At 39.3% G+C, this 14,123-nt stretch overlaps 1 protein-coding gene across 1 annotated transcript in view; it reads left to right on the top strand.

The window, feature by feature from the left end:
• Positions 1-2,682: 2,682 nt before the first annotated feature.
• Positions 2,683-14,123, top strand: part of LOC308417123 (cytochrome P450 2C55) — a gene marked incomplete at both ends in the record, with an annotated part of 35,467 nt that continues 24,026 nt past the window's right edge. Inside the window, 4 exons of the mRNA XM_080912249.1 lie at positions 2,683-2,850; positions 5,564-5,726; positions 6,224-6,373; positions 10,839-10,999. Of these exons, the coding sequence (XP_080768375.1) occupies positions 2,683-2,850; positions 5,564-5,726; positions 6,224-6,373; positions 10,839-10,999 (642 nt within the window). The remainder of the gene's footprint in view (positions 2,851-5,563; positions 5,727-6,223; positions 6,374-10,838; positions 11,000-14,123) is intronic.

Below are 14,123 nucleotides of genomic sequence, written 5' to 3'. Positions count from 1 at the left end.
ATGATGGATTCTGAAACTAGTATTAGTGGAACATTATAAATATCTTTGGGACTTACTGGTAGAACATCAACAAGAATGAAGAACTACCAATATTATTTTATATTATAAATAAGAAGTATCAATTATAATATCACAAAATTGTGGGACAGGTATAAAACGAATTAATATAAATTTTCATTACCATAAGGAACTACCTGATTAGGCTATTGTGGTCATTAGTTTGGCTACCTTGAGACAATTTACAATCATTTTGTAGAGATGAGGGATTGTTTCCATGGGCTGGCCTGTTATGTCTATGGGGGATAGTTTTAAGTTGAGTTAGTACATTTGAGAAGATTTGGTTCACTGTGGCTAGTACCATCCTGAGGCCGGGATTTCTGATCCGTATAAGATTGGAGAAATGACGCTGAGCACAAGTAAGCATGTATGCATTCATTTCAGTATGTTCTTGATTGTGATTGATATTTGACTAGCTGAAGTTCCTTCCTTGACTTACCCACTAGGATGGATTGTAAGGTGGAGCTGTAAGCTGAAATAAGTCTCCTCTCTTCTAAGTTGCTTTTGGTAGGTCATACTGTAATATCAGCAGAACTGAAAAGAAAATGGCTACTTGTAAAGAAAAGAAGATTTCTTTTAGCTTACAGAGATTCAGTGTCCAAACCACATACTGAATGTTTGCTGGTAAGAACTACTGTAAGAAAATCATGATTGTTTTAAAGAGATCTAACTATGTTTTACAGCTATTGGCTTTTAGGGTTATGTGAGTCAGGCACAATATAGCTGCTCCTCTTTGCCTTGGATAAAGAATTCACCAATCCCTGTATTCGCTCAAGCAATAAGTGTTATATAGTAAACTTCTGACACACACTTTAATCCACAGGTAATGTAATTATTAACTAAATTCATGTTTATTTGAAAGTCACAGCCTGAGTCATGAAATGTTGAATCACAGAGCATAGTTGATGTTGGTGAACCCAGTTAAACTGAAGTCTGGAGAGAAGGGTGAATGTTGCAGGATACTTGGATTCCAGCCTTACTTAACTACCCCCAGTCTGTGTGACTTTCTCAGGTCCAGTTTCCTCAGCTCTGGAAAATAGGTTTTGCCTTAGGCAAAGGTAGTTGAGAGACTCCAGAAGGATGTGTTTGGTGTGAAATCTCTGTAAACCAAACTGTCCAAATCTCTTCAAAAATGACAAGTAGAACGTTGCCTATCTTTCCCTCATGTCTACAGAGGCCATACTTGTTCAGAGTGTTTTTGTTTTTTCCCCTGAGAACAGCAGAGTCAAATAAGGACATCTATTTCGTGTGAAGTTGTTGTTGAACAGTCAGGGTGCTGTACATTTGGAGTAATAAAAGATGGGGGGTTATTTTGTTTACCTTCTGGATAGCTTCAGTGCAAAGCATAGGTCACCACAAAGGCCAACAGATTTCTTCTCAAAGCTAAGTTCTTCCATGTGTGAGGTATGGTATATGACATGTATGATGTGCTCCCAGATTTCCTTTACCCATAAAAAAATTAGAAACAAAACTTTCTGCTCTAAGTGATTTTTAGAGGGCATTTTATGGCAAAATATACACCTTTAATTACCTAATTACTTGATGCGTGTTGGGTCAGCTAAAATGTGCATATTTCTTAAGTGGTGGTCTACATATGAGGCAGAGTCAGTGTGATCCTGAGTTTGTAGAAAGCCTAAGATACCCGTGGGGGTGAGGGGATAACCAAATCATAGATGCATGAGTTATAGTACCCATTTTCTCTTTAGGCAACTCTCGGTTGGTACTGAATGCTGAAATTTTGCATAAGATTTTTATTCTTGAGAGTATCCTAGTTTTTGAGAAGGATCACTGGCAAATAGTATTTTATAGACTAGGCATAACATACATGGCTTGTCTTCAATGTCTTAAATTCCCAGCTTGTCACCAGTATAGAAGCCTGAGAGATTTTTGCAAATAACTTACTTCAGGTTTTGGGGAAATTAGCTCAGTTGTTAAAATATACACTGTGCAAGCATGAAGACCCGAGTTCAGTTCCCCCAATAGTCATGTAGTCGTGCAAATGCTGGGCTCTGTAGTACATGTCTGCAACCTCAGTGATGGGTGTGGTGGGGTCAGAAACAAGAGGATCCCTGAAGATCTCTTGGTTCACTGAGAAATCCTGTCTCAATAGGGGAGGAAGGGAGAGACAGAGGGAATTGAGGAAGACAGCAAAGGTCGATCTTTAGCTTCCATATACACAAGCATATGCATTTATATGCATGTACACCAAGATACACATAAACACACATTTGTTTCATTGCAGCTTAATTCAGGCTTCAAGATGCAACTGGAGCTACGAGGGTATTGAAATCTATCCCTACACCCCCCCCCAACCAAAAAAAAAAAAAAAAAAAAAAAAAAAAAAAACCCACAACAACAACCAAAAACTCACAACAATACCTGGGTTAAGTCCAACTTCAGACTAGCTTACTGTGGTTGGTAAAATTTCCTCCCAGGAGAACAGTTACAAAGATCAACTTTCTTTCATGCTTGCAGGCAGGACAGAGTCCATTCAGAAGATAGGTAAAGCTTCACGTTACTGATTGGTTACTTAGGCCTCAAAGGTACATGATGAGTTTGCAGCTAGCATTATAAAAGCTCTGGGCTGCAAGCTCACAGGAGTCTCCCTGAGAAGAGAAGGCTGCCATGGATCCAGTCCTGGTCCTGGTGCTCACGTTCTCCTGTCTGCTTCTCCTCTCACTCTGGAGACAGAGCTCTGGGAGAGGAAAGCTCCCTCCTGGCCCCACACCCCTCCCAATTATTGGAAACATTCTTCAGATAGATGTGAAGGATATCAGCAAATCCTTCACTAATGTAAGTATCCTTCTTGGTGTATAGTGGCTTGAAAGCAATAATTAATCTCTGGTGTTAAATAAATACATTTCTGGGGTTAAACGATGTTATCACAGGGCAAGCGTGCACCATGGATTTTTGTTATTTGGTTTCTTGTTGTCAGAAATGATTAACTGAGATAATGTATTTTTCCAGGATAAACATTTTTACATTGTAAGATAAAATCCATTTAGCAGAAAGAACAGCTACTTTTTTTTATTGTTTTATGAGCTTTAGCTACAACTTTTTGCATAAGATTAATGGTAATGGAGTTATTTTGAGTATTTACTGGAGACATCATCTGTGGACATGTTGTGTATTATTTTTATGTTAGCCAACCAAAATAAGTAATTTTCTTCAAAGAAACAAGTTAGGTCTGATATCAAGGAATCTGAGTCAGCATTAAACAAACGTGAAGGACATAGAACCAGAAAGGTCCAGTGGGGAATCAGTGTTTATGTGCAAAGTTTCCACCAGACCTATGGATGAGCAGCATGGATGAGATCGTCCTATGGGATGCTGCATGTGTTGACTGCTTGCTGTCTGTTCCTTAGTCAGTCATATCAGGATTACAGACAGCCTGGCATCACACTCATCAAGAGAGATTTCTATTATTTTAGTAATATGATTTTTAATTGATTTGATTAATTAACATCCCAAATGCTACACCTCTCCTGGTCAATGCTAACATAGTCCCCCATGCTCCTTCCCCTTCACCTCTGAAAGGGTGCGCTCCCCTGGGGATTCCCTCACCCTGGTACATGGAGGGTCTGCAGGACTAGGTGCATCCTTTCCCACTGAGGCTAGACAAGGCAGCCATCTGATATATATGTTCCAGGGCCATAGACTGGTGTATGTATCCTCTTTGGTTGGTGTCTCAGTCTTTGGGAGCTTCCAGGGGTCCAGGTTAGTTGACAACTTTGGTCTTCCAGTGGGGTTGCCATCCCCTTCAGGGCCTTCAATTCATAAGCCTCAGTCCTTCTTAGAAAAAAACAAAACAAAACAATAAGTGTATAGCACCTTCTCAGAGTGGGATACACCTAGACCTTAAATCATTAATAGCTCAAGAGCTAAAAAGATAGCCTGGTGGCACTTTTTGGTATTTAAAAACCATTAAGTTTAATCTATACACACCAAGAAAACTTTTTCCATGTTACGTTTTATTCTACATGTACTTTATGCTTATTGTAACTAGTAAGATTTAAATGCATACTATCAAACCTTTTAAAAAATAAAATTTTGACAAAAATATATTCATATAATTTTATGCCAATATGCTTTTAAAAATCTGTACATGTATCTCTGTTTTTTAAAATAAAGTTGTAAGAAAAAAAAAAGAGGTCCCTGATCTCAATCCAGTGCCTGACTGTATCTGCATCTGTCTCAGTTGCTGGTAGAGCCTCCCATTGGCAGTTATGCTAGGCTGCTGTCTGCAAGCACACAAGCACTATTCTATCACCAATAGTGTCAGAGATTGACGTCTGCCCATCGGGGATGGGTCTCAGGTAGGGCCAGTCACTGTTTGGCCTTTTTTTCAGCTCCATTTTTGTCCCTGCACTTCTTTTAGATAGGACCAATTCTAGATCAAATAGTTTAAAGGTGGGTTTGAGTACTCATCCCTCTCCTGGGGGTCCTGTCTTTCTCCTGGAAGTGGTCAGGTTCCATGTTCACTGTTGGGCATTTCAGGTTAGGTCACCAACATTGACTCCTGGGACTTCCTGGGGTAAGTTTTTAAATGGTAGGTTTCCAGTATTTATCATAGGGTGACTGAGTTACCCTGTGAGAAGAGCTCAGCAGAATCCTGAAGCAGAATCCTTCATAGTTAAGTATTTGTCTCAGTGTGGACAAAGGGGACTGGTTTGTTCTGGTTTGTCAAACAGCCTCTGAGGGGTCAGTGTGCATTATTATAGAAAAGGCAGAAAAAAGATGTAAAGTCAAGATTTAGAATTGGGAGTGCTGCAGTTTAAGAGCATGACAGCCTCGAGTTAAGTTTGTTTGTTTGTTTGTTTATTTATTTATTTATTTATTTATAACCTTTTTATGCTTCACAGTACCAAGGAAAACATAGCCACAAGCTAACAGAAATAATTGCTGAAAATATACAATAAGATCTTTATCTCCATCCAAAAGCCTCCTTATTCCTTCCACCAAGGTCAATACAATAGAATCTTCAGCATCTCCCCTTGAGCCTCAAGTGTACCTTCTGTTATTGTTCCATGCCTCATCATGCCAGGAAATCTGCCAACAGACCTGTATCCACCTTGACTCTGTCTGTCAGGCAGTTTTCTTTCTTTCTCCTCCCCCCCCCCCTTCAGAGAATTGGCAAAACGCCCCTGACACTGGTTCATTGCCCAGATACAGGAGATCCACTGAGAAGAATTTCAAATGTTAGTGTTGAATTTTAACCCATGGGCAACTAAAATGAATTTGAGATTCTTTTAACCTCAGTCTCTTTATCTGCAAGTTTACAGATAAACTTGCTACGAAGTGTCAGAGTTCTGACAGTTTGTGTATTGATTTGCCTGTGAGTCTTCTGATAAGCTAGACACACGCTGTATGTGAAAGATAGAGTTTTTTATGTGTTGAATCTAAATTTGAAGTTGTGGTTGGCAGACTACAGATGTGGTCAATAAGATGCTCACATCAGCCAACATTCTTCTTCTACTACGTCTATATATATTTTTCTTATTTCCAGTTCTCAAAAATCTATGGCCCTGTGTTCACTCTGTACTTGGGTCCGAAGCCTACTGTGGTGGTCCATGGATATGAAGCAGTAAAGGAAGCCCTGGATGACCTTGGAGAGGAGTTTTCTGGCAGGGGTAGTTTCCCAATTATTGAAAGAATAAATAATGGCCTTGGTAAGTGTGCATATGCACATATGTGAATGTATACTGTGCAGGGATCATAATGACTAGAAAGGAAAAGCTCCCTAGGTAGTGTTTTGGGGTTTTACTGCTGTGAACAGACCCCATAGTCCAGGTGAACTCATGAGACCAACATTTAATTTGGGCTGGCTTACAGTTTCAGAGGTTTAGTCCATTATCAAGGTGGGAACAAGGCACTGTCCAGGCCGGCATGGCACAGGTGCAACTGAGAATTCTACCTCTTCATTTGAAGGTCGTTAAGAAAAGACTGGCGTCCAGGCAGCTAGGACGAGAGTCTTAAAGTTCACACCCACAGTGACAAACTTCCTGCAACAAGGCCAAGCCTACTCAAACAATGCTATACCTCCAAATAGTGCCACTCTGGACCAAGCATATTCAATAGCCACATTCAGGGAGTCAAGTGGCAGTTAGGGTCCTGTTCCCTTCCTTGTCTGAGTTCTCCCTTCTAGTTTCTGTTTCCTGTCTGGTAGGGATCATTTTCAGCAATGGAACAAAATGGAAGGAGCTTCGGCGCTTCTCACTTATGACCTTGAGGAATTTTGGGATGGGGAAGAGGAGCATCGAGGATCGTATTCAAGAGGAAGCATCCTGTCTTGTGGAAGAGCTAAGAAAAACAAATGGTGTGTATGTGTTTTCCTGGCTCGTCGTCAACAAGCCCTTTTCAGCACTGCAATTGTAGCCAGCTGCTTCTGGTCAGTGGTTGTTAGTTCTCACGCTAGTGCCCAAGGACAGAGCTTTGCTTGTCTGTCGTCATGTCTGTCCATGCTGATGGTGCACACAGTGTGTACACAGAACTCATAGAATCCCATTCTGATAGAGCATGATTTGAGAATAGAACATCATGAAGTTAGAAAGTGTGAAGCATCATTAAATATTCACACAGGGTAACATTTTCCTGTAGTGTCATTGTGGATTTATTATTTAGAATATTTCCTTGGACAGTATTTGTCAAGTGCACATGGTATGATTTAGCTCATCATACTTTTATGGAAGATGGGAAAGTGACATGTTTTGTCGTTGAGGTGTTCTATATCTGTTTGGCCAGCTTTAGTGACACAGTGACACATATTTCTCCCAAACCCATGCCAGCAACTTCTGTCAGCAATGGTGCTTATCATATTTCTATTTTCTTCTGCTTAGGCTTTTGCTACTGCCATCAGTTGTGTTTACCCTGTAAACAAAGGACTGTTTAAAAGTTGTCAGGTGGTTACTTGATGTTAATAACTATTTGCTACGATTTTTCCTATTTCTCGAGTAAATATGTACGGTGATAAGTTTTGCTAATAAAGAACATGTATGACATTATTTATTTAACTATATTTCAACTATTAACTTTATCTTCTGCTAATTGTAAATTATCTTTCAGGCTATCCTTTGTAATTTGCTTATTAGCATGTTTTAGTTTTCTCTATTTTACTCTTTTTGATTCATAGATGTCTTCGTGATCTAGGGAGGGCCCCCTACACCCAGGCTTAGCTATTTCCTAGACATAGAAAGCATGTCTTTGAGTTTTCAACCAGTCCATTCTCTCAAATGTTGTATTTTCCAAAGTCACAAATGGCAGTCTTGCATTTTCTTTTCTTTTTCTTTTTTAAAAAAATTATTGCATATTCTCTGTATTTACATGTCAAATGTTATAACCCCCCATTCCTATCCCTCCTCCCCCTCAACTTGTTTCCATGAAGGTACTCTCTCTCCCAATCATCCTCTCCACCTCAGTGCCTTGATGATGATGATGTTGTTCTTTCCAGGAGGGTACAAATCTTTCAGCTCTTTCAGTCCTTTCTCTAGCTCTTTCATTGGGGTCCCTGTGTTCAGTCTGATGTTTAGTTGCAAACATTCTCATCTGTATCTGTATGACTCTGGGAGAGCCTCTGAGGAGACATTCATGTCTGGTTCCTGCCAGTAAACACTTCTTGGCATCAGCAATAGTGCTTGGGTTGGGTGGAGGCATATGCGGTGGATCTCCAGGTGAGGCAGTCTCTGTAGATCTTTTCTTCAATCCCTGCTCCTCTATTTGGCCTTGTATTTTCTCCCCTGTTTTGTTCTCCATTCTAAGAAGGACTGAGGCATCTACATTCTGGTCTTTCTTCTTTTTGAGCTTCATGAGTTCTGTGGATGGTTTCTTGGGTATTCTGAGCTTTTTTTGGGCGGGGCAGTATCTGCTTATGAGTACATATCATGAATTTTCTTCTGTGACTGAGTTACATCCATTTGCCTAGGAATTTCATAAACTCATCATTTTAAATAGCTGAGTAGTATTTCCATTGTGTATATGTACCACAATTTCTGAATCCATTCCTCTGTTGAGGGACATCTGAGTTCTTTCCAGCTTCTGGCTATTATAAATAAGACTTCTATGAACATTATTGAGCATGTGTTCTTGTTAGATATTGGAACTACTTTTGGGTATATGCCTAGGAGTGGTATACCTGGGTCCTCAGGTAGCACTATGTCCAATTTTCTGAGAAACTACCAGACTGATTTCCAGAGTGGTATCAGTTTACAGTCCCACCAACAGTGGAGAAGTGTTCCTCTTTCTCCACATCCTTGCCAGCATCTGCTGTCTCCTGAGTTTTTGATCTTAGCCATTCTGACTGGTGTGAGGTAGAATCTTAGGGTTGTTTTGATTTGCATTTTTCTGATGACTAGCGATGATGAGCATTTCTTTAGGTGCTTCTTAGCCATTGAATTTTCTTTTCTCCAGGTCACATGACAGCAAGGTGTGAGATTTATAAGAGCATCCAGATCCCACTGAGGTTACTCTCAATGAAGTGCTTCTACCTTGCATTGTTTCTTAGTATTTCTACCTTTGCTTCTTGACTTCCTCCTGTGCAAGACCTAATGTGGTTTCCTGACCTCTCTTTATTCCTGTCTGTAAGCTGTCCCAGATGTTCTCCCCAAGTGACTCTAAGTAGAACTGTGTGTCTCCTTTTGGGCTCTGTAACCTCCAGTCTTCCCCATGATTATCATCTGATTTGCTGCCCTCTATGAATCTAGATGGACAGGAAGTTCTGGGTGCATCAAAAAATCATTGAATTTTTGACTTGGAATATTTATTATAATTATTGTCAAAGTGAATTTGATTTTTCAGCTTGGGTTCCAAGTTATCTCAAGTTTAATTATCTTGCCTAAATGTAAGCATAGATTAGAAATCTAATCAATTTCTTTGTTGAAGGACATTTGGGTTTTTTCCAGCTTCTGGCTATTTAAAATAGGGCTGGTATGAACATGGTGGAGCATGTGTTCTTATTAGATGTTGGAGCATAGGACTGAAGGAGCTGAGGGGGTTTGCAACTGCATAGGAAGAACAATATCAACCAACCAGACTCCTCTGAGCTCCCAGGGACTAAATCACCAACCAAAGAGTATACATGAGGGGCAGGACCCATGGCTCCAGCTTCATCTGTAGCAGAGGATGGCCTTGTCTAGCATCAATAGGAGGAGAAGCCCTTGGTCCTCTAAAGGCTTGTTTCCTCAGTGTAGGGGAATGCCATGGTGTTGAGGTGAGAGGGGGTGGGTGGGAGGGGGAGCAACCTCATAGAAGCAGGGGGAGGAGGATGGGAGAGTGGGGAACTGGGAATGGGGATAACATTTGAAATGTACATACCTAAATTATCCAATAAAATATAATAAAATCTTTGATATTCATTTATTTTCAGTTTCACTTTATGTGAATGGGTGTCTTGCCTGCATGCAAGTCTATATCCTGTAAGCTCTCAGTTATATGGATATATATTCATTTATAGTAGTTGTCAGGATACAATGACATTTGCAAGCTATACAGGGTACATAATTTTCAGTCATTACATACATTCACTTTATTATATCTATGATATGAATTTGAGGACTTATTGGTGATTCAATTAAAAACTGTTTTTGAGACAGCATCTTAGTATGTAATCCAGAATTTATCTCTGAGTTTGCTATGCTCTCAACCTGAAGGACAGGGAACCCAGATTGTTATGCCACACAGGCTGACTCATTACTATTTTATTTAAAAATGCCAATGTCAACTTAATATTTTTCCTGATTATATTTTTTGTGATTAATTTGATTTAAGTGGCTGTCAGTCAAATAAAAAAATTAGTACAGATCCTGTTTATGGCTATATAAGACAATAACCCAGGATTTCAGTAGAGGCGAGGCTTTATCTAAATAAGTTGAAATGATATACCTGGTAACTAGGGACACAAAATTCTATATATTTTCATTTTTAAATTTGAAATGAAGGAATTAAAGGACTGGACTTCACTTATTAATATAAACTCTGTATTTGTCACACTTGGATTTTCATTGGAAATTACTTTAATGTCATCTTTATTTTAGGTAAACAAATCTATACAAATTGTTGCTTGTGTTTTGTTACCATTTTTTGATATAGGTATTTCTGTTCTTTCAAATTTGTTCGGATGAATGCTGCATTACCTGTAATCTTTCTCTTTGATCGTCTATGACTCATTCAGCTATTCACTGGGCAAAAAATGCTTCCTAGATGCCATTTTCTTCTTTAATTGTGTAGAAATTGCAGAGAGATGAGGTTCTACACTGAAAACTTGAATTTTCATGTGTTTTAAAAAGTAGTAATGTATAGCTCAGCAGAAGTGGCAAGCACTTTTAGTCCCAACACTCAAGGGACAGAGGCAGGTGGATTTCTGTGACTTCCAGGCCAGTCATTTCTACAGAGAGAGTTCCAGGACAGCCAAGGCTACACTGAAAAAGTCTCTCTTGAAAAACAAAACAAAAAGTGATGATGTATTTTCTTAGAACTTAACTGATAATATCTATACAAAGAGTGATATTTACACAGGGAGTAGCTGTTAAAGATTTAGCTAGTGATTATTAAGCAAGCTAGGACTAAAGAAACAGTGCTATGCTGATTGGAATTGTGTGAAAGTTCTTGGCAATATGGCAATTACTGTGGCAATATTTCCTTTGGGATTCTAAAATAATTAATAATAAATAATAAATAATTTTTTAGTCTAAAGATAAAGACTTTTTATGGATGTTTTAATGGTATTTTAAACTGCCGATTCTTTTACATGCACATTTTAATGGTACTTTAATCTGCTTTGAATCCTTCAGGCTCACTCTGTGATCCCACATTCATCCTGAGCTGTGCTCCCTCCAATGTGATCTGCTCAGTTATTTTCCACAATCGTTTTGATTATAAAGATGAGAATTTCCTTAACTTGATGGAGAAATTCAATGAAAACTTTAAAATCTTGAACTCCCCATGGATGCAGGTGAGTCAAAGATATTCTCTTCACAAAAGTCATGTATTATTACTTTTCTAACAGATTAGTTTTATAATATATATTTTTAGTTATTAATTAATCTCTGCTACATATTTAGCGGGAGCCATCGGCCAGACCATGTATAATCTTTGGTTGGTGGCTTAGTCTCTGGGAAGTTTGGGGGGGGTGGTCCTGTTGATAATTTTCTTCATATGGGGTTGTAAGCCCCTTCAGCTCCTTTAGCCCTTCCCCTAAATCTTCCACTGGGTTCCCCAGGCTCTGTCCAATGGTTGGCTGTATCTGCATTTGTCTTAGTCTCATGTTGGCAGATCCTCTTACAGGAGAGTCATGCTAGGTTTCTCTCTGTATGCACCTGTTGTAGTAAAAATAAAAATGTGGTAACCTTTTATCCTGTGCTAGTGCTGGCATCATTAAGGTCACATGGAACTGCCTGGTATCTTTATCTCAGTGGCTCCACACTGGCCCCAAGTAGTCACAGACCCAGGTAGTCCATGAGCTGCCCTCCCCCAGCTGTCTCCCAGCCACCTGGGAACTTTGCTTACATTTTCCACAGCCTGATAAAAATCATGACTCAACAACCAATAATTTATTAAACATTGTTAATATGTTAAATTTTAACCCATAATCCATCTATACAATAAACTTGCAACCAGTAGACAAAGGTGTAAACCACCCACCTAGATAAAATTCTCTTGACTCATAGAAACCCTTATCTACCTATCGCCAATTAAGACCACTTGGATTTAGAACCTCCTCTTCCAGCTCAATCTTGATTCCTCTTCCTCCTCCTCTCTCCCACCTTACAAACACTTTGTCCTCTCCCACTCTCGACTGTCCAGTCATGTATCGCCTTGACATGAATGTTTAGCACATCTTGATATCAGCAGTAGTGTTGGAGTTTGGTGTCTGCAGATGGAATGTACCCCAACGTAGGGTGGTCTCTGGAGGCCATTCCTTCAGCATCTGCTTCACTTTTGATTCTACATTTCCGTTAGACTGGGATAATTCTGGACCAGGTACCGGAAGAGATAGGAGAGCAGTCCAGAGGGCCAGGAGAATAAATAGAAATAAGTGGGGTTTGGGGAACTTGGAGAACCACTAGAAAGTCCCAGAAGCCAGGGATGCAAGAGGCTCCCAGGATCCAATGGGGTTAACATTATAAGAAATACCCAAGAACAGGGAGATAGAACCTGAAGAGACCATCACCAGTAAATAAACATGGCCCCCAGTAGAGCGATGGGGCCACCCATCAATGTAAAAAAAATTTTAACACAAATTAAATTTTTTTACTTCAGTGCAATGTGTCTATTTTCTAGACATTTATCTTGAATCTTGGAATAAAAAACTTTGTTGGAAAGCAGAATTAGTCTCTCTTATTCTCCCTTCCTCCCTCCCATCCTCCCTCCTTCATTTGTCCCCTCCCTCCCCCTCTCAGTTACTCAGAAGGTAGTAGGTGAAGGAAAAATGAAGGGTGAGGCTAAAGATAATTCTTAGTGTGGAGAGTTTGTGTAGTTTACACATGACCCTGGGTTTGATCCAAATTCAACAATAACAAGAGGAAGCCACATACTAGTTATAAGGTGCCTTTGTCAAGGGCACTCTCAAGACAAAAGGACAGATGGAACAATGGCAGAAAAGTATGCAAGTATAGCATCTATGTAAAAAGACTAGAAGGCTTTAGCTTGAAATTAGATAACTTATCAGGGGGCTCATTGCTGAGGAAGGATTCCCCTCCTCTTAGCTTTCATTGCCTGTACCTCTAAAATTAGGTGTGGAACCTTCTGAAATTTCTCCCATCCATGTGGACAGGTCAGCTGGTGTTGCCATTGCACAGATCTTGTTTAGACTATCATGTTGTTGATATTGCATGGATACAGCTTCTCTCTCATATGTAGAAGATACCATCTCCCAACAGATACCCTGGTCTGGTTCTCACAATATTTTGGCTCCCTCATTGATGTGTTCCCTAATCCTTAGGAATTGCTTTATAGATCTATCAGTTGGCATTGCCTTCCCCTGTTCTCTACATTTTGACCAGTTGTGGATTTCTGTAATAGTATACATCTGTTTAATAAAAAGGTTTCCGTGGTAAGGAGTAAGAGCTACACTTGGCTGTGTGTACAGGCTAAGTATTTAGAATGCAGTTAGGAGTCATATTGAGTTAGGAAAGTAGCAGTAGCAGGTTCTTCTCTAGGATCTGTAACCTTACCAGCTAGTGATACTTGGCCATATGTACAGTACCACTCAGATTTCCTCAATTTATCAGGAGTTAAGTCCTAGTAGACAGTTATTGATTGTTCCCAAGGTATACATGCGGGTACATGCCACTGTTGGATCACCTAGGGTAGCTTGCTGTTCTGCTCATCGTTGAGGTTTGTAGGTTTTTGTAGCTGCATAAAGACTTACCATTGCTTTTCTTTCTTGGTAACTTATATATTATCTTTGAATACAGTGAGAGTTATCTAGTCCTCGGTGAAGAGCTTTTCAGATTGGTTTTTTTTTTTAAATTTTATTTTTATTTTAAATCCAGTGTGTTTAAAATGTGTTGCTTTTGGGAGGAGGGTCTTACCTTCAAGTTCTGGGAGGAAATTAGGGGCAATGGCAAAGGCGATCGTCTATACTTTTTAAAGAGCTTTTTGGAATTCCCCAAATACCAAATTGAAGGGAGATTTTCCCTGCCTCTTCCTGAAGTGTTCGTGAGAAAGTCTATGGTTCTTGAGAGGCACATTATTGTAGTAAATGAAATTATATTACTTAATTTACCATATATATATATGTATATATATATATATACATATATATATATAAACTCAAATATTTCTCTGTGTATGCTGTGTGTACTTATATATGCGTATATATACAACTATATTATATACTATATGTATTTTTAAGTTAAAATAAAAAAAAGTTTTCCTATGACCTTTCCAAGTACACTTAGAGTTATTTACTACTCTTCCCACCATCTCCCACATTATCCTTTCCCCACAGTTAAAGTCTCCTCTGTTTTATACCTTTGCAATTTCATTCTTTATGATCTTGCAGCCTTCCCAGTTTTAAAGTCAGGGTTCTATTCTGGAGATTGAGTAATTGGCTTTGTGTTCTCTAGCACACT

Source organism: Micromys minutus (assembly GCF_963924665.1).
Source record: "Micromys minutus genome assembly, chromosome: 2".
NCBI classification, from domain to species: Eukaryota; Metazoa; Chordata; class Mammalia; order Rodentia; family Muridae; genus Micromys; species Micromys minutus.
The sequence above is the reverse complement of the archived record's forward strand: the minus strand, read 5'-3'. Positions and strand labels throughout refer to the sequence as shown.